Source organism: Canis lupus, chromosome 37 (genome assembly GCF_048164855.1).
Source record: "Canis lupus baileyi chromosome 37, mCanLup2.hap1, whole genome shotgun sequence".
In the NCBI taxonomy this organism is placed as follows: Eukaryota; Metazoa; Chordata; class Mammalia; order Carnivora; family Canidae; genus Canis; species Canis lupus.
The window spans coordinates 1,162,937-1,186,845 of record NC_132874.1 but is presented as its reverse complement, the minus strand read 5'-3'; the positions used below and the strand labels follow the sequence as shown (position 1 = coordinate 1,186,845).

At 45.0% G+C, this 23,909-nt stretch overlaps 3 protein-coding genes and 1 long non-coding RNA gene across 11 annotated transcripts in view; 3 read left to right on the top strand and 1 right to left on the bottom strand.

The window, feature by feature from the left end:
• The window catches only part of LOC140626162 (uncharacterized), a 31,528-nt gene extending 24,841 nt beyond the window's left edge, over positions 1–6,687 (top strand). For 2 of the 4 annotated variants that reach the window (XR_012025357.1, XR_012025352.1), the window contains one exon: positions 5,913–6,150. This is a non-coding gene — a long non-coding RNA (uncharacterized lncRNA). Of the gene's footprint in view, positions 1–5,912; positions 6,151–6,432 lie in introns of those variants that run through there. The other 2 variants (XR_012025353.1, XR_012025356.1) reach the window with 2 other exon arrangements.
• ZKSCAN4 (zinc finger with KRAB and SCAN domains 4) lies at positions 20–7,474 on the bottom strand. Its single transcript, XM_072813724.1, has 5 exons — positions 6,598–7,474; positions 5,143–5,287; positions 3,708–3,790; positions 2,634–2,757; positions 20–1,734 (listed from the first exon to the last, which is right to left on the bottom strand). Exons 1-5 carry the CDS (start codon positions 7,030–7,032, stop codon positions 872–874), a joined length of 1,650 nt encoding a protein of 549 aa, XP_072669825.1. The 5' UTR covers positions 7,033–7,474; the 3' UTR covers positions 20–871.
• The window catches only part of PGBD1 (piggyBac transposable element derived 1), a 58,756-nt gene continuing 41,696 nt past the window's right edge, over positions 6,850–23,909 (top strand). The window contains exons 1-4 of one of the 5 annotated variants that reach the window (XM_072813709.1): positions 6,850–7,422; positions 7,785–7,910; positions 10,982–11,291; positions 11,467–11,650. The gene's annotated coding sequence lies outside the window, so the exon portion shown is untranslated. Of the gene's footprint in view, positions 7,911–10,981; positions 11,292–11,466; positions 11,651–23,909 lie in introns of all 5 variants that reach the window. The other 4 variants (XM_072813706.1, XM_072813712.1, XM_072813707.1 and 1 more) reach the window with 4 other exon arrangements.
• On the top strand, positions 18,084–19,621 carry NKAPL (NFKB activating protein like). The gene has a single exon (XM_072813741.1). The coding sequence runs from the start codon at positions 18,190–18,192 to the stop codon at positions 19,405–19,407; it is 1,218 nt and encodes a 405-aa protein (XP_072669842.1). The 5' UTR covers positions 18,084–18,189; the 3' UTR covers positions 19,408–19,621.

The following is a 23,909-nucleotide window of genomic DNA, read 5'->3' as shown; positions in this document are numbered from 1 at the left end:
AAAGGTGAGAAACAAGCTGTTCAACATCACAGAATTTTTATCAAAATCCATAATCACTTTGATCTAACTTGATTCACTTTTTATTTACCTGAATGTGAAAGGTTTCCCCCTAAAAAGTAGCAAAATTAATGTGGGCAAACATAATTAACATTGAAAAATGGAGTTCTATGAATGGAGCAGTCTCACCATGTCTGCATGATCAGCTGCTTACAGCATTCTTCTACAAGTACTATGGTGGTGAAGAAATACGGATTTCCCCCACTTCAACTCTGACAATCCTATGTACATAGCAATAAATACACAACTGACCCAAAATCTAGAAACTCAGAGAATTAGACACAGACCAAGTGGCCTTAGTTAGGCCTCAGAAATCTGAAAGCACATTGCATTCAGAGAGCTGTGGAGGTCACCTCACTGGTATATTTAATGTATTTTTATGAGCACCTGTGTTCAAGGCACAATGGGGAGTAGAAGATGTCATGGATCTGACCGACTGATGGAGGATTCTTTATAAGCAAAACGGTCAGAGCAGCAGCTCCCAACAGAGCCTTCTGCCCAGGAGACATCCTAAGGTGCCAGCTGGAGGTGGTTAGCCAGTCTGGAAGCCCACTTCAGTCCAGTAGGTAAGAATAAACATTTCAGGTCCTACCCCTTCCAGACAACTCTCCCGTAGCCTCCTATCAAACAAGCTGCTCCCCACCCACCTTCTAGAATGCAGAAGACAATACATCTCAGCCAGACTCTGTCTTCTGACATAAGATGATGGGAAGTGGTAAACAAAGTCCCAGCCCAGTTTCTGTGGTCAGAAAGGGTTCCCAGTGGCTTCAGGCCAATGAGCAATGAGCACCAGCTCTCACATGTACGACGGGGGTCACTGTGATGGAACTTTTTTCCCAACGTGGCTTCTCTGATGTTGAACAAGGTAGGAAGTTCGTGTGAAGCCTTTTCCACAAGTGTCACACTGAAAGGGTTTCTCACCAGTGTGGATTTTGTGGTGTTCGAGAAGGCTTCTATTCTGAGTGAAACTTCTCTCACACTCGGTACACTTATAAGACACGGGAGCCTCGTTATTTTCCCACTGGCCCTCCCCCCTCCCCTGATACTCCCAGGTCTCTCCACGTTCAGGATCCTGCACGTTTTTGTCAGCATGGATCCTCCGGTGTCTCAGGAGGTGTGAGTTCCGCCTAAAAGCCTTGCCACACAGGCTACACTGGTATGGCTTCTCCCCCGTGTGGATTTTGTGATGTTCAAGGAGGCTGCAGCTCTGGCTGAACGTCTTGCCACAGTCCTCACACTCATAGGGCTTTTCCCCAGTGTGGGTTCTCTGGTGTTTGATGAGGTTTGAGCTGTGACTAAAGACCTTGCCACATTCCTCACACTCATACGGTTTCTCCCCAGTGTGGACCCTCTGATGGATGACAAGGGCAGAGCTCCCAATGAAGGTCTTGCCACAGTCTTCACATTCGTAGGGTTTCTCCCCAGTGTGGATTCTCCTATGTTTGGTCAGGCCTGAACTCTGAGCAAAACTCTTTCCACATTCATGACAATAGTGCCGCCTATTTCCTGTGGCATTTTTCTGCTTTCTTGGTAACCGGCCCTCCTGTTCACCAGCTTCTGCACAGGCAGGAATGCGGGAGACATCTTCACCCAGGTGGCAGGGTATTTCCCCAGGCTCTTGTCCTGGACGTTCCTCCCCTGGGAGCAGGTCCGTGATCTCAGCCTGTGTGTCCCCACCTGAAATAACAAGTGGCCAGACAATTCAGTTATGCCCTGCCACAGCCTTCCAGGTGCTGGGATGAGGACGACGGGTGCTGGGGAGGAAGGAGACCTGAGCATAGGCATGGGGCCGTCAGGAGCAGGGTTCACCCCGGGCGTGGAGGAAGGTGGGGAGGACTGGGCGCTGGGGACACATGCAGAGGCTCTCAGTCCCAAGGACAAAGGCAGACCCTGCACTGGGGCTGATGCTGGGAGGGCGGGGCAGAAGACAGCAGTGAGCAGGCCAGGGCAGCTTGTGAGATGTCCACCTTGTGAGACGTTTCTGTAAGAAGTGGCGCAAGCAGGAACTTAGACACTGATCCCTCACAAGGAATAGCAGCAGGGATTCTGCTCCCAGACAAGGGCAGGTCTCCAGCAGAACTGGCTTGGGTGAGGAAAGATCTGAGCTGAAGCTCCTGCCAAACTGTCATGGAGCTGTGGCAGCTCAGACGAGGTAGGTTGTCACCCTGTGTGTCCTGTGCCCCCATCTCCAGGTCAGTTCTGCCGTCGGTTCCAAGTCACCTGTCGCTCTCAGGCTCTGTGGTCCCAGGGCCCATTTCCTGAGGAGGACCCAGCTGGCCTCTGTTGAGGCCAGCAGCAGGGAGGGGTGAACACTCCCCGTACACCTCCTGTGAGCCGGGCCCGTGCTGGGAGTTGCACCTGCTGCATCCCACTTAACCAGAACACCGGCAGCACAGGAGAAGCAAGGTCACGAGGGTGAGGGTGAAAGAGCCAGTCACACATGTGCTTAGCAGCTGGGGTTCAGAAATGGTGGCTCTGAATGCAAACACAGTCCCAACAGCTTCTCGCAGCCCAGGAGGTTTGAACCGACAAAGGATGCCAAGAAGCCCTAGGAAACCAGCCCCCAACACTCTTACCCAGGGGAGTCGGGCCGCCACAGTTCTCCTGCCTCTCATCTCTGTGGAAGCTGCCCCGAGATGAATCCAGCTGTGTCCACACAGAGCAGAAAGCCAGGGCCATATCTTCAGTTTTCAGCAAGCCCTGAAACAGGACATGAGCCCACCTCGTTCTTCTTCTCCAAAGTCACACCCACAGCTGGGCACAGGCAGTGAACATCCCTTCTAAAGGGGCTCTCTTTAAAAAGATCAAGTGTGGCCCACTATGCCTCCTTCACCCGCTCTCTGAGAACATCTTTGTAAATATATACACATATATGTGACCATTAAGAAAAGAAATATCACACACATTAGGAAAAATACTTTCGTATTTGGATCTAAATAGTTCAGAACGTAAAAGGGTTTGGGACACAAGGACCAGGACAGTGAAAGGAGGGGAAGCATACACAAAGCTTTCAAAATATTTGTGCTGTGCTTTGGCAGAGTGCTAGCAGGGGCTTATTTATAGTAGCGATTTTTTAAAATACAAGGAGACCTCAGTCTGAAGTGAAGAAAACCAGGGAAAACATTATAGGGCCTCAAATGCTGAAGAGGACGTGAAAGACCGGGTAAGGTATTAAAGTCCAGGTTCAGTAAAGAGCATTCAGATTTTAGTATTCTAGCTTAGCCTAAAAGAACATGCCTCATCTAATCCTTCAAGTTTCAGTCCCTAGAGGGCAGAAGTCCTGTGTTTGTAGCTCTAACAGCACAATTGATGAATCTTTAAAAAACAAAGCTAAATCGCCATCACAACAAAACGTTGTTTGTATTTGCTAAATTGCCCAGTGGAAGAAGAAAATCCCACTGATAACGGGAGCTGACCAAACAGATGGGGGAAGACTGGGGAATCACACAGCACCCTGCTCTAGGAGTAAAACAGGAAAATTCATGTAAGTGGGCTCCAAAATAAAGGCGGAGGACAGTGAACAGCCTTGGGATAGATGAAAAAACTCCAAGTCCACAGGGACAGAGGATGAGGGAGGAGGAGTGGGGAGAAAGGGACCTACCGGGAATCCCACGGGCAGGAGGGCTGCTAGGGAGGGGGCTCCAGCTCACCTGGGGCTCTGGGGGCAGCCTGGCAGCCACCACTGTGTCTCCTCTGCAACGCCCTCCTGGGCCAAGCCCAGGAACCTGGAGAACTAAGAAGGAAAGACGCTCTGGATGAGATGGACCCTGGTACCCAGCCTCCCTGACCTGTAGATTCCCAGTGCAAAAACAGGGCCTGTAAATTCCCGTCAGCAGGCTCCTACAGAATCGCTCCTTTCCTGAATGCCTGGTCCCTACCGGCTCCCATACTAGGGCCTGAAGAGGCGTGATGAGCCCCTGCAGATATGCAACCTGCAACCTCAGCAGGCAGGGTCCTGGGGAGCCGGGAGGGAGGGAGGGACGGTGACAGGAGAGCAACACAGAAAGACAACAAAGCTTTCCATTTGAAGATCTTTAGTCTTGAATTTCGCTGAGAGAACGGATAAGAAGATTCTTGATTTAAAATAACTCTTTAGTAGCTCTTAGTGTGTTTCTGCTTTAGTTTTAAAAAACTAAGAGTCAGATGAGGCTAGGCCCAGAAAGAAGAAAATGAAGTCTTATATAAGGAGGTGTGGGTAACTTCCAGTTTTCCTGGAAGAGCTGAACTTTGCAAGGGGCAGAAAACCAATTAGTTTAGGTCAGAACCTCTGTGGAAAAATAAAGACTGCCTGTTGGCTGGTGTGTCCCAGGGCTGCGTGTCTTGGGAACAGGCCCAAATGTGTACAGCAGAAGGGCACCCAGTGCTTTCCCATGGAGTGATTTCACCCTGTCCTAGTTACACACCAAGGATATAGGAGACGTACACTCTTTGACTTGCAGAGTCCTACGCTGTCTGGGATATTATGGCTGGCTTTACATTTCTTGCCTTATGGTCTTCATAGCACTTACCAATAACTAAAATTATCATTACTTTATTTGCCATCTTTCCTATTAGAGTGTAAGCTCCAGTGGAGCAAGAAATCTGTCTACTGACAACTGTCACCCTGGGGCCAGAACACTAGCTACCACATAGGTCATCTCCACAAATTCACGTTCAATGAATGGAGATCACTGTGATATTAAGAAGTCAATTCTTCCCAAACACCAGTGTTAATCGAGTCATTCCAGTCACCAATTTAATGAAGTCTTGTTTACTTCCCGAACTTTCCCTGTCATCTCAGTCTCAAAGTAAAGCAGGTCTCTGATGGGCATATAAAGAACCTGTCAACAGGTATGGCTATTTTTTTTTAAGATTTTATTTTTTTATTCCTGAGAGACACAGAGAAAGGGACAGAGACACAGACAGGAGGGACAAGCAGACTCCCTGCAGGGAGCCGGATGTGGGACTCGATCCCTGAACCGGGATCATGCCCTGAGCCAAAGGCAGACGCCAACCTTTGAGCCACCCAGGCATGCCAACACGTCTGGCTTTTAAATGAATTTGGGTGAACTCTAGAATTCATAGTCCCCAGAAGATAACACTCACCTCTGTCTGGTGAGGCCTGGGATCCCAGAGATTCATGCTTGAGCAAAGCCTTCATTGGCTGCAACTGGGTGTTCCGTGGCCTCTGAGCTGGTGTCAACGCTGCCACCTTACAACAGAGTAGTTGCCCCTCAACACCACCTGGGATCTGGAAGGCATTCACTTTGTATTTATAAAAACTTCTATTATGCTTTCCATGTGCTTGCTAGTACCTTCTATTTCCAGGCACTATTTCTAAGAGCTTTATGAAGATTAATTCTCTTAATGCAGAAAACAACAACTCTATGAGCCAGGTACTAGTATTATCTGTAGTTTTAGAGATAAAACCCTGTAGAGGCCCGGGGCTGAAACAGGTTGCCCAAGGTCACCCCTCTAATAGGTGAAGGTGCTAGGATGGGGGCACAGGCAGGACCCCAGAGCCCAAGCTCTTAACCACTACCAGGTGCTCCCTCGTTATACACAGTGTGCTCTTTGGAAATTAGTGTTAAGTTTCCGACTACTTGAATTTTTTTTTTTCACTGAAAAGTGAGGACAATAATTTCTAGCTCACAAGGCCTGAAGGGCCGGCAACTTAGATGACAGTATGTGAAATCACCTAACACAGAGCCTGGTATATGGTCTGTCCTTATTAAATGCAAGTTCCTTTCCGGAACTTGTAATTAGTTCTGAAGTCACTTTCATTATCATTAGCTTATGTGCAGCTGAGAATTTCCACGTCCTTTGTACAGATGCAAAACCTGAAAGGGACTTGAAATGACTTTTCACTGTTCTAGGGCTCGAGAACAATAGTGCCAATTGAAGAAGCTTGGTCTCCTGGTCACCAGCTATCTGGTATGTGTCCCGCGAAAGGATCACACAAAAATACAGGATGATGCACATAGAAAATGGTCTACAAGAAGCAGGAAGATGCAGTTAAAAATGAACCCAGAGGTTCCTAAGAGGAACCTGTGGTTCATCCACTCCCTTCCAAGTGTTCTATGAATGTAAAAATGAAACGTATTTCTACTTTTACTAGTGTCTAAGCAAAATTCAGTCATTCTTTCGATTATGAATGGCAGCAACAAACCAAAATGTTATCAGCCGAAGCAGGCACAGCCAGGCAAACCCTGTCAAGGTCATTCAGCACCCTGTGAAACTGTACCGGTTAGGGGCGGGTCGCTACGGCTTACTCTTTGGTGCATTAACTTTAAAAAAGCACATATATAATTTTATCACTAATTGGTTTCATGCTGTTAACCGTATCCCAATATATTCGAGCACTTTTGTAATCCCTTATGTTCTCAAAAATACTAGCATGAGGAGGGGTCCGTGGACTCTTCCCGAATGGCAAAGAGGTTCACCAGACCAAAAGAGCCCGAGACCTTCTCAATCTGACAGAAACGGCCCTCACTCGGATCTTGAGACTTCAGGAAGAAGAAACAGAGCGCGGCTCTCAGATACTCAGCCTTTTGCCTCTACCTGCGGCCCCCGCTCGTCCAGCTGCCTCTGCAGATACTCCAGGAGCACCACCGCCTCGTCCCCGCTCTCGGGGTGCTGCTCCCGCACCCAGGCCCGGAGCTCCTCGGGCAGGATGGTCAGGAACTGCTCCAGCACCAGCAGCTCCAGGATCTGCTCCTTGCTGCGGGACTCGGGGCGCAGCCAGCGTCGGCACAGCTCGCGGAGCCGGGTGAGGGCCTCGCGGGGCCCCTGGGCTTCGGGGTAGCGGAAGCTCCGGAAGCGCCGGCGGGAGCGTTCGGTGCCGGGGGCAGGGCTGCGGGGCGCGCCCGCCGCTGCGGCCGGGTACGGGCCGTCCTCCTCCTCCACCTTCACCGTCAGAACGCGGCTCAGGAGCCCCGGTCGCTCCTCTGCAGTGTGGGCGTCCAAGGCGGCGCTGCACTTCGACTCTCTGGCCATCCCCGGGCTCGCGCCGAGAGGCGGCCCCCCTTCCCGGCCGACGAGTGCCGGTGGCTGCCGCACCGCGGCGTCCCCTGCGCCCTCCGCACCCGGACCCGACCCGCAGCAAGGCGCGCAGCCGGGGGCCCAGCCTCCGACTTCAACAGGTAGCCGTCCCCTCCCGGGAGTGCGCCCAAGCCGGACGCCGGAAGCCGGAAGCCGGGGACCGGAAGTCGGGGACTCTCGCCCCTTCCCCGGCTCTTAGGACGCGACTCTCGCGGTAGCCCCGAGTTAACCCTTCCGCTGTCAGGCCCGTCGCAGGACTAGGGCGCACCCAGGGCAAGAGGGACTTAGGGGCGGCTGGCTACGGACAGGAAATAAGAGCTCACCTCCAGATGCCCCGGCTCTGATGTAAGCTGGGCCAACGGGGTGGCCGGCAACGGACGCTAAGGTTCAGAAGACGCGCTTCCCGGCATCCTTAGCGCTCCGGCAGGAGGGCTGGCCCAGCAAGCCAGAACGATCACCGGGCCCTTGCTTGGGGGAGAGCAGTGGCTGCCCTTGGACCTTGCCCGCCTCTAGCTGTCACTCTCTTTCCTTCCCTTTTAGGACAAATGGCTTGGAAGAAAGACTTCCCTAAGTTTGGTTTTAGTCCTCTGCCATTCATCCTTACCACATTGTAGGCAGCAAACCGCCAACAAGGCATTCTCATCCCTCCAACTCAATTCACTAGAGATCGCCCCTCTCCCCACAGCTTTCCACTTTCCGTCTTCTAGGGCCTCCTCTCAGCAGCCAGGTTCATGCTGCTCCGTACTTCTGGGAATCTGGTATCGCTGACTTCCGGGATCCTCTTCTCTCCTCTCTTCTTGCTTCTTCCCAGTTCCCATTCACAGTCTAGCTCGGTGAGTAGATCCACAGACTCTAAAGCCAAAATCCTGATTTAGGGGATCCCTGGGTGGCTCAGCGGTTTAGCGCCTGCCTTTGGCTCAGGGCGTCGTCCTGGAGACCCAGGATCGAGTCCCACATCGGGATCCCTGCATGGAGCCTGCTTCTCCCTCTGCCTGTCTCTCTCTCTCTCTCTCTTTCTCTGTGTGTGTGTGTGTGTCATGAATAAATAAGTAGAATCTTTTTTTAAAAATCCTGGTTTATTTACCACTTAGTAGCTGGGTGACCTCGATTTTCCACTTAACGTCTTTCTGCCTGACTTTCCCAATCTATAACTCGGGGATACTAATAGTAGATAGGTTTGTTGTGAGCAGTAAGTGAGGTTTTGTGTGTGTGTGTGTGTGTGTAAAGTTCTTAGAATAATGGCCTATACTAAAATGGAAGGAAAACCTGACATTTCTTTGAGCCAGAAGTGACTAGATTTAAGCCAGATGTGACAGCAGTTATTTTGCTGGACTGATGTCAGTAAGTCCTCTTTCTACTCAATGGAATGCAAGTTTGGTAGAAGTTTATTAAGTGGAAAAATACCATGCTGGTACCTCAGCCTACCCCTACGCAGTTCAATGGATAGCAAAGAGGGGATAGAATTGAAGAAAATGAGAGATCCCAAAGGTTGTTACAAATGAAAACCACTAGAAAATATTTTCCTCTTGATAAGATGCCACAGAGGTGCAAGGCACTACTATGAAGTATTGTTGGCAAAATAAGTGAACCTGAATCTAATTAACTTTCTAGTTCCTAATAGTTGCATATAGGTGGGATTCAGAAGCAAGTTAGCAGTTTTCACACTGTGTGGCATATTAGAATTATTGAGGAGCTTTAAAACATCCTGATATCTTGGCTGTAAACAAGACCAATTAAATCAGAATGTCGAAGAATGGAACTCAGGTGTGCATAACTATAGAATTTTCCTAGATGATTGTGATATGCAGGTACATTTGAGAGTTAATTAGTTAAATGATACTTGAAGCAATAAATAAAATTCAGAATGTGGGATATTCAATAGGACAGAAGAACCTCGATCCTCAACAAATAAATGCTATTTCTTGAAAAGGTAGAGGAAAAAGTAGGAAAAGTCTATGATTAAAAGAAACTGAATAGATATGTGAGCCAAATGCAATGCTAAACATTATTTGGTACCTGATCAGAAGAAAACAGCTATAAAAAACATATTTGGGACAGCTGGGAAAACTAAAATGCAATGATATTAAGGAGTTACTATCAATTTAGTTGTCCTAATGATACTTTGGTTATGTTAAGGAAAAAAGTGTCATTTATTAGAAATTTATACTGAAGTACTTATAGGTGAACTGATATAATGTCTAGATTTGCTTTTGAATACTCAGAACTAGGGGCATCTGGGCAGCTCAACTGAGCCTCAGACTCTTGACCTCAGATCTTTTTTTTTTTTAAGATTTTATTTATTTATTCATGAGAGACACACACAGAGAGAGAGGCAGAGACACAGGCAGAGGGAGAAGCAGGCTCCATGCAGGGAGTACAACATGGGACTTGATTGCTGGTCTCCAGGATCAGGCCCTGGGCTGAAGGCAGTGCTAAACCACTGAGCCACCTGGGCTGCCTATCAGCTCAGATCTTGATCTCAGGGTTGTGAGTTTGTGCCCAGCGTTGGGCTCCATACTGGGCATGGAGCCTACTTAAATAAATAAATAAATAAAATACTCAAAACTAAAGAAAACACACAAAGAAAGGTACCACAATGACTGCTGAAGTTGGGGAAGAGGCATTGGGATTCACTGTAATATACTTTTTATGCTTCTACATATTTGAAATTTTCCATAGAAATTTGCTTTTTAATTAAACAAAGTCCTCCCCTCTTTCTTGAGTTATTCAGTCCAAAAATCTTTAGGTGGTGCCAGAGGAAGTGGTAGAGGAGGCAGCAGCCCAGCTTGGATTGAGTTTGGAGCCCAGGTGGAGTGAGGAGATTGTTCATAGGCATGGGGGAGGGAGCAATGGCCCCAGAAAACCAACACTGATCCATTACTACCGTCTCTTCCTAAAGACCCCATTCAAGTTTTCTGACGCAGGAAACTCATATTTCATGCTGAATTTCTTGAAACAATGACAAGCTAAGTTAATTAGCTTGCTAGTAGAATAAAATCAAAGTCCAAGCCCCAAAACTCTGAGAAAATACATCCACCAGTCTTGTTGATTCCCCTTTTGGTCTTGTTAGTTCTTGGGGCTATGACTCTGGTTATGCATACACATATATCTCATGATCTGGAGCATTACTTATAAATTTTCCTTTGACTTATATATTCCCTTTAAGTATTATGGTGATAATGCTTTGCATGCATAACTATTTTTTAAGACTTTCCATTCCCAGGGTGCATGGGTGGCTCAGTTGGTTAAGCGTCTGCTTTGGCTCAAGTCATGATCTCAGGATCTTGGGATTGAGTCCCACTTCATGGGGCTCTCTGCTCAGAGGGGAGTCTGCTTCTTCCTCTCCCTCTGCCCCCCTGCTGTGCTCTCTCTCAAATAAATAGATAAAATCCTTAAAAAATAATTCTCATCCTCCCAAGATATATAGATATATAGGTATAGTAGGTCACTATTCACTGTAGACATATTTTAACTCCTGCACTGCTTTTACCTGTTGAGGAGCAGTTACCTTGCAGCCAGAGAAAATGAAAGCATGTCAGTATGGCTATGTGGCCTTTTAAAAATACGATCAACTTTTTAAAAGTTTTTTTAAAGTCATCTCTATACCCAACATGGGGATTAAACTCCTAGCCCCGAGGTCAAGAGTCCCATGATCCCCTGACTGAGCCAGCCAGGTTCCCCAATACGATCAGCTTTTAAAGACCGCTAGAAGCTATAAGACTCACTTCTCCACTGAGCACAGAGAAATTTCAGGGCTTCTCAAGTTCCACATCTAACTGGTAGCAATGTTAGTACTAGAAGCTTTGTTGTTCAGAACTTCAGTTATCCAGTGAAACTTTTACCCACTATTGTTTCTCATGAATTCATGAGTAACACCCCTCATTTATACCATTCTTCACTGTAGTGATGGTAACAAGGAAGACTCTCCTGGTTTGGGGAATGTAGAGTCCCCTGAATAAGATTGGAATCTCAGTCATACCTGAGGAAGCAGATTCAGGGGAGTAGAAAATGGAATTTGAGAACACTGGAGAGACATACATGACAACAAGTGCTTGGATCTGTACTTCCACTGTGAAGGCTACAACATGAAACATGATGAAAACCAGCCTTAGAGAGAAGCCTAGTATACTCCTTTTTCTCCATTTTCTCACCTTGCCCAAGGAGGTAGAGACGACCTGGAGACACTGTCCTAGATGCTTGCATTTTATTTATGAGTAAGTGAACTAAGAAAAAGGTTCCTAAAGGTAAATAGAATATAGAAGATATCTAGTATTTCCCGAATTTTGGGTTGAGTTCTGGGTTAACTTCTTCATACATGAGCTTTGGAGACTCTCTGGGCTACAGTTTTCACCTAAGTTCATCTGATATTAATTCCTTTGTCTTGAACAGTTATTTCTATACCTTGGAAGTACTCATGAAGCTCTGAGCTCTGCTGCATTGGATATCATCTTGTGAACTGTTCAAGGGCAGGATGACCAACAACTGGTTTGAGTGTGAGAACATCATCCAGAATATGGAACAACTTGGTGACTGTGCAGAAGGTTCTGGAGAGAGAGTGGGCTGAGCAGGGAGAGTAAATGAAAGATTGATGTGGGAGTATGTGTGTGTGTGTGAGACAGAGAGGAAGGGAGGGAGGGAGAAAGTGATTCTGAATAGACTCCACCAATCCTGTTGTCTCTGCCTTTCCATCTTGTCATTCCACCACCCCAAGAGCAGTGGTTATTGACTTTATTTAGTTCTCAGACCCTTTCAAAAAAAAAAGAGGGACACTGTGGGTCCTCAGTGTACTCATATTCCCATAGTGATGACCTTTTGAGTCTAAATGTTCTTAATTACTCTTAGGACATTGTAGATCTTCTTGGGCAGGAAATTGGCAAGAAGGGGTTATTATGTCTCCAAGCAGTTTAGGAATTCCTGAAATTTTACCTCTAGCCCTATGATCCCTACTCCCTTTAAGAAGTGGGCAAGGGAACGGGCTACCATATCACTGAGGCAGTGGGGAATCAACGTTTCTAGAAACCCTGTTTCCTCCCATAATTAAGACAGCAAGGGAGCAAATTGTTCAATGTTGGTGCTTAATCCTTAAATAGATTATGGATATACATTTCTCTACTTTTCCCCATAGCTTCTCATTCTTTGTTTCTGTATTTTTTCCCATTTACATATGTTCTATTTTCCCATTATATTCATTATGTTGAAAACTATAAGTAGGTTATCTTTGATTTAACTCTGAGGTCTCTAAAAGTCCCTTAAATGGTATGTTTCTTCTTGATTATTGCTTAAAGATATAAAAACTTAATCCTGACACACCTTAATGGTAAGATTAAGATAAAATTAACTGTCTAAGTAACAGTTGAGATGTTGCTATAAATGTTAGAGGCAGATCTGACCCTTCTAGGCATCAATATATAGAAATCTTCAGAAAAATTAAGAAGAAACAATTCTCCAATCTGCACAGAAACCTTAAAATGCCCATATCTTAAGTATTTTGTCATCCTGTGTATTAAGAGAATCAACTATATGGATTCTCACCAAACTGTTACAACATGAACTGTATATAGTTCCAAAATTATACAGCATTTTTCCTAATTCTGTATCCTCTGTATAAGACCATAGAGAATTCCAAAGAATTTCTTCTATATGTTTCATGAAGAAAAATGAGATGCTCCTTTGTCTACATCTAATGTTTATAGAACTGGGAGTAGGGTGAGGAGAGTGAGGCACTTAGGTCACAGAATTTAAAGAGTGTGGATTCATCCTTAAATTTGGGCCCTCAGTGCCTATCTCACCCTCTTCCTGGCTCTGTATTGACACAGAGCTAGAGGCCATTTTAAAAAAAGATTTTGTTTACTTATTAATGAGACACACACAGAGAGAGAAGCAGAGACACAGGCAGAGGGAGAAGCAGGCTCCATGCAGGGAGCCGGACGTGGGACTCTATCCCGGGTCTCCAGGATCACCCCTGGGCTAAAGGCGGCGCTAAACCGCTGAGCCACCCAGGCTGCCCAGCGCTAGAGGCCATTAAACGTTTTTATTTATTTATTTCTTTTAAAGATTTTATTTATTTATTCATAGAGACACACAGAGAGGGAGAGAGAGGCAGAGGCACAGGCAGAGGGAGAAGCAGGCTCCATGCAGGGAACCAGACGTGGGACTCGATCCAGGGTCCCCATGATCAAGCCCCGGGCTGCAGGCGGCGCTAAACCGCTGCGCCACCGGGGCTGCCCCCATTAAGCATTTTTATATTTATCTCCCCTGACTCTTGAAGTGGTGAGTAAATGGCATTGCTAGGAGTCTCCCTCATGTCTCTTCACACTCTATTCCTAACTTCCATTACCAGTCCTTTCCCTAAAAACTGCGTGTTTAAGCTGTACGGTTGCCCCTCCAACATCGCAGCGGTTAGGTGCACTGGCCCAGGCGCAGTCCACCCTTCACAAAATCATAAGGAAGAGAAAACACATTTACAATACCGCATGTACATTTATTGTAAAAACAGACAAATCAACATAAAACCTTCATGTATAGGTGCCCCAAAGTGTGGTCATTGCTCTTCTTGGGTGGCCTTCCCGCTCCTGGAGGCTTGGGCGCAGCAGCCATTGCACTGGCCAGCAGGTGCACCGCCGCGCCACTGTGCGAGCGCCACCTCGGAATGCTGCGGGGTTGGACGCCCACTTGGGGAGGAGTCCCGAGGGGGGCGCCTGGGTTTGGGCGGCCTCTGCCGCCCTAAGGCTACGGGCTGGGCCTGGGATCCTGGCCCAGCGCGGTCCCTGCGGTCTAAACAAGTCCTCTGCCTCAGCCCAGCCTCTGTCTGCTAGGCCCCAGCCTGGGCAGGACCACCTGGTGAGTACACGCAGAGACTTGCTGTCCTGCCCCATCCTGGGGCTCTGGGGGCTGCCAAGGTACTCAGAGGGCAGCAGGCGACCCATGGAGACTGGGTTATGCAGTTGTCAATAAATGCCTTGAGGTTTTTGCTTGACAGCAAAAGCTGTCAACTCTTAAAAATAAAAAAAAGTGGCATATGGGTGGACTCCTACAGTTCAAACCCATGTTACACAAGGATCAACATTTTAATTTAGTCCCATTGTATCTGCTTTTATTAGGGGGTGGCGGTAAGAAACAGGTTGTAGTCATAACACAAGTATTTGTTTCCTCTTCCCAACATATATTTAGGCAACCATGGGCATATCCAGTGAGCTAAGCCTTGTAGAAATACTGTGTAAAGTGTCAATCAGAGCACTGTGCGCAGGAGGGTAGGTGAGCAGCAGGAGGGCACTATCAGGTGGTGTAAGTCTCATTAGTGAGTGCCTTTGTTGTTGCTTGCTTGGTGGGTAAAAATCACTAAATATTGTGAAGACAGCAAATATGAAGTAATTTGGAGGGATGTTTAATTCCAGCTTGTCCTCAGAGCTCTATAGAACTGGCTTGTTAGGAATTTCTTAGTAATAAATATAGATTGTAACAAACTAATGTTCTGTGCTTCCTGAGGAGGTACCACAAGAAGACCTGTGTGGTCTTGCCAAACAGAATTACCCTAAATCTAATCAGGAGAAAATTATCAGATAAATTCAACCTGCCAGACATTTTACAAAACATCACCCCAGACCCTGCAAAACTGTGTCAAATAATTTTTAAAAAGTGGAGGTGGGAGTGTAGGCAGAGAAACCATTCTACATTCAACACACTAGAGAGTAATCACAATCAAATGCAAGAAACTTGATTGGATTTTTAATCCCATTTTAAGGACATGATTGGAACAATTGAAGAATTTTGAACATATCCTGCATGTTAGATAACACCACCTAATATTTAATAATAATATTAAAGTTATTTTTTAAAAAAAATATTTTATTTATTCATGAGAGACACAGACTGAGAGAGAGAGGCAGAGACACAGGCAGAGGGAGAAGCAGGCTCCATGTAGGGAGCCCAACGCGGGACTCAATCCCAGGACTCCAGGATCATGCCCTGGGCCAAAGGCACATGCCAAACCACTTAGCCACCTAGGGATCCCTAATATTAAGGTTCTTAAGAGTAAAGATGGCATTATGGTTGCGAAGGAGAATGTCCCTTTCCTTAGATGTTGATTACTAAAGTATTCAGTAATATTAATAATTTCTAATTTTCCTTCAATCGAGTAAGAAATATAATCTTGACAATTAGTGAATCTAGGTAAAGGACACACAAGTTAAACATACAAGTGTTTAACTTTTCTGTAGGTTTGAAATCTTTTAAAACAAAAATTTTGGGGAAATTTATGGAAAACAATTTTGAGAAAGATAGTAAAATAATACCTGTGAGAGCAATTTCATTTTAGCTGAGCTTTCAACATCTGGTGCTTTTCTTAATGATTAGAATGTATTGCTATTTCAAAAACTACCTATTTTTTCTTTTTCAAGATTTATTTATATATTTATTTGAGAGAGAGAGAGAGTGTGTGTGTGTGTGTGTGTGTGTGCACAAGTAGGGGGAGGGGCAGAGGAACAGAGAGAATCCTCAAGCAGACTCCCTGCTGAGCATGGACTACCCACCCTGTCCCCCACCCCCCGCCATGCAGGGTTTGATCCCAGGACTCTGAGATCACTACCTGAGCAGAAATCAAGAGTCAGCCACCTAACCAACTGAGCCACCCAGGTGCCCCCAAAACTACCATTTTTCTTACAGATCTTCAAATACATTTTTGTGCTCTATCTGAATGAATATTTGCTCACCTATAAATAAAATTAAGAAAATAAAGCCTCTCCCCTGAAAAAGGTATTGTAGGTATTTATTTTTTATTTTATCAGCATATTTTTTTATACCACTGCTTTCTCTACTAAGTCAGGGTCAACAAACTACAGACCAAAATTGGCCCACTGTCTGTTTTTGTGTGGCAAGAACAAGAAACTATTTTATATTTTTTAATTGTTGAAAAATCAGAATAATAAAAGTTTGTGACATGAAAATTACAGACTTTCACATTTCAATGTCTATAAATAGTTTTATTACAACACATTCATTTACTTACATATTATCTATGGCTGCATTTGCCTTACAATGGTAGAATCCTAATTAAGCAAATGCTATTCCTCAATTTTTAAAAAAAGTTTTATTTATTCATTCATGAGAAACAGAGAGAGAGAGAAAGAGAGAGAGGCAGAGGCACAGGCAGAGGGACAAGCAGGCTCCATGCAGGAAGCCCAATTTGGGATTCAGTCCTGGGACTCCAGGATCACGCCCTGAGCCAAAGGCAGACACTCAACCACTGAGCCACCCAGGCATCCCCCCTCAATTTTTTTATTTTTCCCATTAGAAGACTTGTATTACAAAAAAATGTATTATTATATACCCTTAAAATAGTTTTTTAAATTAAATTTCTAATCAAATACTAGAATAATTTATTTTCTTTCATTAAAAATTAAGAGTTTATAACATTATCAGTTTGGGAAGACATAGATTAAAAATGGAGCAAAGTGATCAAAAGACAAATTTATAGACAATAAATATAGCCTGCCTGGCCCTGGTGGATGCTGCCAGAGTGCTAATTCTAATCTTCAGAGTTAGTAGTAGTTCAAAATCTCCTCCAGCTTCACATTTCCCAGGGAGAGATTTTGGTGAGTTCAGAGAAGACCTTGTGAGAATATTTGGAATGCACAGTCTTGAGCCTACTGCAAAGATGCAAAAACAGCGGGATATTCAACTGCTTGTCCACGGGTGAAGATCAGAGGTCTTGTAGCCACTGTAATACTCCAGGGTAGGAGCCCAGTGTCTGAACTTCTTCATGTAGAGGGCCAGGAGGAAGGAGTCAGAGCTAGCTTGGAAGCCCTTTCCTGGATATATTCTTAGCTCCGCAGTCATCTCAGGGATGAAGTGGGACAAGTTAATGTCTTCATGCTGCATGGAGATATCTAGCATATCTGCACAGGAAATGATAGGCCATGGGAATGTTGATAACAAATTTGAGGTTTGCAGGTTGCTGACTTCCATGCTGAGCGTCTCATATTGCTGGTAAATGTCATCTAAAAATCTAATTTGATCCTCTTCAATTTAATTTCCCCACTTTACTATACTATTTAAAATCAGGAAAGCATTATTTCTAAATTCTGACTTAGCTTTTTTTTTTAAAGATTTTATTTATTTATTCCTAAGAGACACATAGAGAGGCGGAGACACAGGCAGAGGGAGAAGACTCCATGCAGGGAGTCTGATATGGAACTCAATCCCTGGACTCCAGGATTTCACCCTGGGTGGAAGGCAGGCGCTAAACCCCTGAGCCACCGAGGGATCCCGTTGACTTAGCTTTCCTGTGATTTTATGAGTTTGTCAAATAACTGAACAGGTGAACTTAAGTATAGAGAACTAAGATGATGGTGTTGCCTACATACATTTTAAGATCAAAAGAAAATGATCTTGCATGAAATACTGGCCATTTCAGACAGTGAAAAAAGTGTGTACAGAAAGTGGCTCCTAATCACAAAATTTCTGGTGAAAATTAACCAGATTAGGAAACATCTACAAGACTGAGTAGGATGTTTCCCTGTGTTTCAGGGGTAGAAAAGTGTGTGATTTTAAGAATTAAAATCACGACTCTGGCCTTCACTTGGCTCAGAGGCTGACTTTAAACTTCAATTCCAAAAGAAGTTCTGGTTCTTGCTTCCAGTAGGCACAAGGGCAGGGGGGGGGGGTGTTTGCAATTCATTAATAAAAGTATTTCCACCATGAAGAAACGGACAGGTTCTTTCTAGGGGATCAACGAAAGGACCAAAGGACGTAGGGAACCTCCACCAAGGGGAAATGGTAAGAAGGGTGGAAGGGACCAAGGAGGAGCGAAGGGTGTCAAGATGGTTGAAGGCGAATAGCCAAGCAGCGTAGAAGACGTGGGAAGAATAGAGGGTGACACTGCACAGTCCTCTTGTGTTCCCGAGGGCTCAAGGCACAGATCCAAACCCTAAGACTAGAGCCGCTCGCCTCCCCCGGGGCGCGCCTTCCGCCCGCGCCTACCAACCCGCCGGAAGCGGAAGTCACGAGCGGACCGTTGCTGACGTGCCTGCGTGGGCCGGAAGGGCTGGTGCTAACTACGATCTCTGTATGAACTGACTGGCGTTGGCCCTTCGGTACCCGGTGAAGGCGTCACTCATGGCCCCGGTGTCCCGGTCCCGCTACTCCAAGGAAGCTGTGGGCTCTCGGAGGTGGCGACGCCGCTCGTCGGGGAGCCCGCCTTTGGCGCAGGCCAGACGCTCCCCGTGGGGAGGCCTCGTCCGTTCTTACTCCTGCGGCCGCGAGGCCCTCAGACCTCCGTGGGGAGGGTCGGGCGTTGGCGCCCGTTACCCGCTCGGCCGCTCTGAGTTTCGAGAACCACCGCCGGGGCCCCGCGACTACGCGTTCTCGTCGTCCTCCGTCTATTACGGCAGCGGCAGCGGGTACCACTGCCATCACCGCCACTCCCCGAGGGACCGGCAGTGGGCGGAGGAGTACCAGGAGGAGGAGGAGAGCTATCGTCAGAGGAGGCTGAAGGAGAGAGAAAGGATTGGGGAGTTGGGCGCCCCTGAGGTGTGGGGGCTGTCTCCGAAGTTTCCTGAGCTGGATTCTGATGAGCACACCCCCGTGGAGGATGACCGGGCGAAGGCTCAGAAGACCGCCAGTTCAGAATCCAGCTCCGAGGGAAAGAGGAAAAAGGCCAGTCGTTCAAAAAGCAAGAAGAAGAGAAAGAAAAAGTCCAAAAAGAAACACAGGAAATATTCTAATGATAGTGATGGTAATTCAGACTCCGACATGGATTCTAGCTCTGATGATGATAAAAAGAGAGCCAAAAAAGCCAAGAAGAAGGAGAAGAAAAAGAAACACAGGGCAAGAAAAAACAAGAAAAAGAAGAAGACTAAAAAAGAATCCAGTGACTCAAGCTTTAAAGATTCAGAAGGGGAGTTGCTGGAAGATATTTGGATTAAGCAGTCAAAGATTGCAGATACCATGGATCTGATAGGTCCAGAAGCACCCATAATACACACGTCTCAAGAGGAGAAACCTTTGAACTATGGCCATGCTCTGCTCCCAGGTGAAGGTGCAGCAATGGCTGAGTATGTAAAAGCTGGAAAGCGAATCCCACGAAGAGGTGAAATTGGGCTGACAAGTGAAGAGATTGCTTCATTTGAATGCTCAGGTTATGTTATGAGTGGTAGCAGGCATCGTAGGATGGAGGCTGTGCGACTGCGTAAAGAGAACCAGATCTACAGTGCTGATGAGAAGAGAGCGCTTGCATCCTTTAACCAGGAAGAGAGGCGGAAGAGAGAGAATAAGATTCTAGCCAGTTTCCGAGAGATGGTGTACAGGAAGACAAAAGGGAAAGATGACAAGTAAGGACTTTTTATCTTTCAGCAGGACTTTTAACAACAATTTTATATGACCAAAATAGTATGAAAAGACTTTATGGTGCTACTATACCTACTACATTAGAAAGTCCTTCAAGAAAAAAGCTGCTGAGGCCTCTTTATTTTTAACTTAAAATGTGCACATGGTTTAGCAGATATTTAAGTACTACAGTTGGAGAGTTAATAAAAGGTCTGTCATCCTAGTCCTAGTCATCCTAGTCCTTGTCTCTTCTCCCCAAAGAAATCTGTTTTTGATGTATTTTAGATCTATTCACAAGTTTTGTGTATATACAAGAATGTTGTAGGATAAATGTTGGAGCTATTAACGTGAACGTTATTTTCCCTGTTGCCCTGACTTTTCTCTCTCGTGAAGGGTCTCATGGAGCCCTTCATTTGCCCCTAGGAGGAACAGAAGAACCCCAGAAATAACTAAGGATTCAACTGAGTGTATACTTCTGGTTGCAGTTAACTGAGTTAAAAAATAAGGGAGATTTATTGGTTCATGTAACTGAAAAGTACTGCAGGAGAATGAGTTTCCTGTGGTTTTATGGGACTTTGACTTTTTTGTTCTCCATGGGTCATTTTCCTCCTTAGCCTGGTTTCCTTTAAATAACAAAACGATTGCCAAACATCCTGAGTTTGGTTATGTACTTCTTGGTCCACTCTGAAGAGCTAAAAAATGTTTCTGTCTTGGCATTCCAAACAAGAATCCTGAGATGGATCCTAATTGGATTAGCTTAGGTCACATGTCCACTCTCAAGAAAGGTTCTATTGCTATGAAAATTGGCCTTCTCCTGGAGATGTGGGTATAGTGAATTTATAGGCTACTTGGAGAAGAAGTGGATACCTGAATGAAAATCAGGGTAATGTTAGGAAGGTGTGTAGGCACCCACTATAAGTTTGATTTCTTAAAAAACAGTACATGTGCTGAAAGCCCAAATTTTCTTGATGCTTGGTTTTGACTATTAGAAAAGGAACATCTGGTTGAAGGGGACATTGGGTTTATCCATTAACATGATCTAAAAGATAAAGGTCCATGATGCTTGGGTCTTCCAAAGAGTAGATTAGATGCCACCTTAGACTGAAAGGAGAAAGAAAATAATGAGAAGGTACAAAGAAGAATGCAGTTGGTGGACTTCAGGAAAAGATCCAATCAGGAAGAACTTCATGGACAACAAAATTAACATTGAGAGCACCAGTGTCACAGAAGACTTTAGAATGAGCTCCACTCTTGGTTTATGATAAAGTGTTCATTGTCATCTAGTGACATCTGCCTGAATACTAAGACTTCATTTCATTACTAAGCAAACTATCTCATTTGAAAAGGGGTCACCTTTTCAGGACTCAAGACCCTACTAAGCCCCACAGAGTTGAAGGTGAAAAAGTAGGGTTCTAGAATTTCACAGGATAGCATGATGTGGAAGGGCACCTTCATCCTATTAGATGACTTGATTGCCACTGGACCACATACCTTGAGAATTTCCCCAAACAGTGTTGGGGAACACTGGTATAAGTCAATGATACATATGTGTATTTCTGTCTTTAGAAACAAGCCATACCACATTACAGCATGGGCTTAGACCTTGCTTTTTTCACTTAATACATCTTGGAGATTTTTTTTTAAGATTTTTATTTATTTATTAATGAGAGACACACACAGAGAGAGAGAGGCAGAGACACAGGCAGAGGGAGAAGCAGGCTCCATGCAGGGAGCCCGACGTGGGACTCGATCCTGGGTCTCCAGGATCATGCCCTGGGGTGAAGGCGGTGCTAAACCACTGAGCCACCCAGGCTGCCCTCTTGGAGATTTCTTAATCAATGCATATAAATCTACTTTATTCTTTTTTAAAAATAAAATTATTTTTTAATTGGTGTTCAACTTGCCAACATATAGAATAACACCCAGTGCTCATCCTATCAAGTGCCCCCTCAGTGCCCGTCACCCAGTACTTTATTCTTTTTATTGACTTTATAACATTCTATTGAACGGGAGGACCATATTTTATTGGATGTTTAAAATGTTTCCTATATTTTATAATTACATAGTACTGAATTGAAAATCTTCGTGGATATGTGACAGCATTATCTGTAGCATCCTCATCTAGAAATAGAATTATTAGGTCAAAAAGAATCCTCAGGATCATCTAAAAATGGCCACCTCGAGGTGGAGTTCTCAGATCAAAAGGAAAATTTATTAACAGGTGCTTTTTATATGCTAGGTACTATGGCAGGTACTGGTTATAAATCAGAGAGCAAGTTAAGTTTGATACTTGCCATCACAGAATTTTATATTCGAAATAATTTTTTTAATTTTTTATTTATTTATGATAGTCACAGAGAGAGAGAGAGAGAGGCAGAGACACAGGCAGAGACACAGGCAGAGACACAGGCAGAGGGAGAAGCAGGCTCCATGCGCCGGGAGCCCGATGTGGGATTTGATCCCGGGTCTCCAGGATCACGCCCTGGGCCAAAGGCAGGCGCTAAACCGCTGCGCCACCCAGGGATCCCAGAATTTTATATTCTACGGAGGAGACAGACCTTTAAAAACAGAAAAATAGGGATCCCTGGGTGGCGCAGCGGTTTGGCGCCTGCCTTTGGCCCAGGGCGCGATCCCGGAGACCCGGGATCGAATCCCACATCGGGTTCCCGGTGCATGGAGCCTGCTTCTCCCTCTGCCTGTGTCTCTGCCTCTCTCTCTCTCTCTCTCTCTCTCTCTCTCTCTGTGACTATCATAAATAAATAAAAATTAAAAAAAAATTAAAAAAAAAAACAGAAAAATATCTATTAATTGCAGCATTCTATGAAGAAAATAAGGGACCAGAGACAATAATAGGGGGATATGTTTGATAGGGTGGTCAGGAAATGCCTAAGAATGTCACATATAAGTTCTATGTGCTTTCACATTTTAATAGATACTGCAACATTTTGCAAACAAGATGTACCAGTTTACACACCTACATCACCAACAATATTGTACTTTTAAATCTTGATCTTTGCCAATCTAATAAATGAAAAATGGCATTTCATTTCTTTTTTTTTTTTTTAAGAGAACGAGAGCGAGGTTAGGGAACAGGCAGAGGGAGAAGGAGAGACAGTCTTTTGTTTAATTTTATTTAAAATCAATTAACAGGGATACCTGGTGGCTCAGTGGTTGACTGTCTGCCTTCGGCTCAGGACATGATCCTGGGGTTGGGGATTGAGTCCCATATTGGGCTCCTTGCAGAAGAGCCTGCTTCTCCCTCTGCCTGTGTCTCCACATCTCTTTGTCTGTGTCTCTCATGAATAAATAAAATCTCAAAAAAAAATATGCTCAATTAACATATAATGTATAATTGGTTTAAGAGGTAGAGGTCAATGATTCATCAGTCTTATACCCAGTGCTCATTACATCACATGCCCTCCCTAAATGTTCATCCCCCAGGTACCCCATCCTACTACCTCCTTCCCCTCCAGTGGTCCTCAGTTTGTTTCTTATGCTTAAGGGTGTCTTATGGTTTGTCTCCCTCTCTGATTTTGTCATGTTTTTTTCCCTCTCTTCTGCTATGATCCTCTGTTTTGTTTCTTAAATTCCACATATGAGTGAGATCATATAATTGTCTTTCTCTGACTGGCTTATTTCACTTAGCATAATATTCTCTAGTTCCATCCATGGCATTGCAAATGACAAGATTTCATTTTTTCTGATGAAAAAATAGTCCATTGTGTGTGTGTGTGTGGTGGACTGGTGTGAGGTGATAGCTCATAGTTTTGGTTTGTATTTCCCTGACAAGTGAAATGGAGCATTTTTTTCATGTGTCTGTTGGCCATTTATACGTCTTCTTTGGAGAAATTTCTCTGTTCATGTCTTCTGCCCATTTCTTGATTGGATTATTTGTTTCTTGGGGTTGGGTTTGATAAGTTCTTTATAGATTTTGGATATTAACCCTTTATCTAACAAGACATTTGCAAATATCTTCTCCCATTCTCTAGGTTGCCTTTTGGTTTTGTCAACTGTTTATTTTGCTGTGCAAAAGCTTTTTATCTTGATGAAGTCCCAGTAGTTCATTTCTGCCTTTGTTTCCCTGCTTTTAGAGATGTATTTAGCAAGAAGTTGCTATGGCCAAGGTCAAAGAGGTTGTTGCCTGTGTTCTACTCTAGGATTTTGATGGATTCCTGTCTCACATTTAGGTCTTGCATCCATTTTGAGCCTATTTTCATGTATGGTGTGAGGAAATGGTCCAGTTTCATTCTTCTGCATGTGACTGTCCAGTTTTGAGGGAGAGACAATCTTAAGCCCCACTGAGACTCCCCACTGAGTGCAGACCAACATGGGGCTCGATCTTATGAACCTGAGATTACAACCGGAGCCAAAATCAAGGGTTGGATGCTTAACCAAATAAGCCACTCAGACACCCCTAGGATTTTTCTTTATTAGCCTATTAATATGATGGTTTAAAGTTATAGGGTTCAAAAAAAAAAGTTATAGGGTTCATAATATTAAACCATGGGTTA

Coding starts and splice junctions, on each gene's coding strand:
- ZKSCAN4 (XM_072813724.1), bottom strand. CDS start 7,032: ATGGCCAGAGAGTCGAAGTGCAGCGCCGCCTTGGACGCCCACACTGCA. Junction 5,288..6,597: donor TGGACGAGCGGGGGCCGCAG/GTAGAGGCAAAA, acceptor AATGCCTTCCAG/ATCCCAGGTGGTGTTGAGGG. Junction 2,758..3,707: donor GGCTGCCCCCAGAGCCCCAG/GTGAGCTGGAGC, acceptor GTCCTGTTTCAG/GGCTTGCTGAAAACTGAAGA.
- NKAPL (XM_072813741.1), top strand. CDS start 18,190: ATGGCCCCGGTGTCCCGGTCCCGCTACTCCAAGGAAGCTGTGGGCTCT.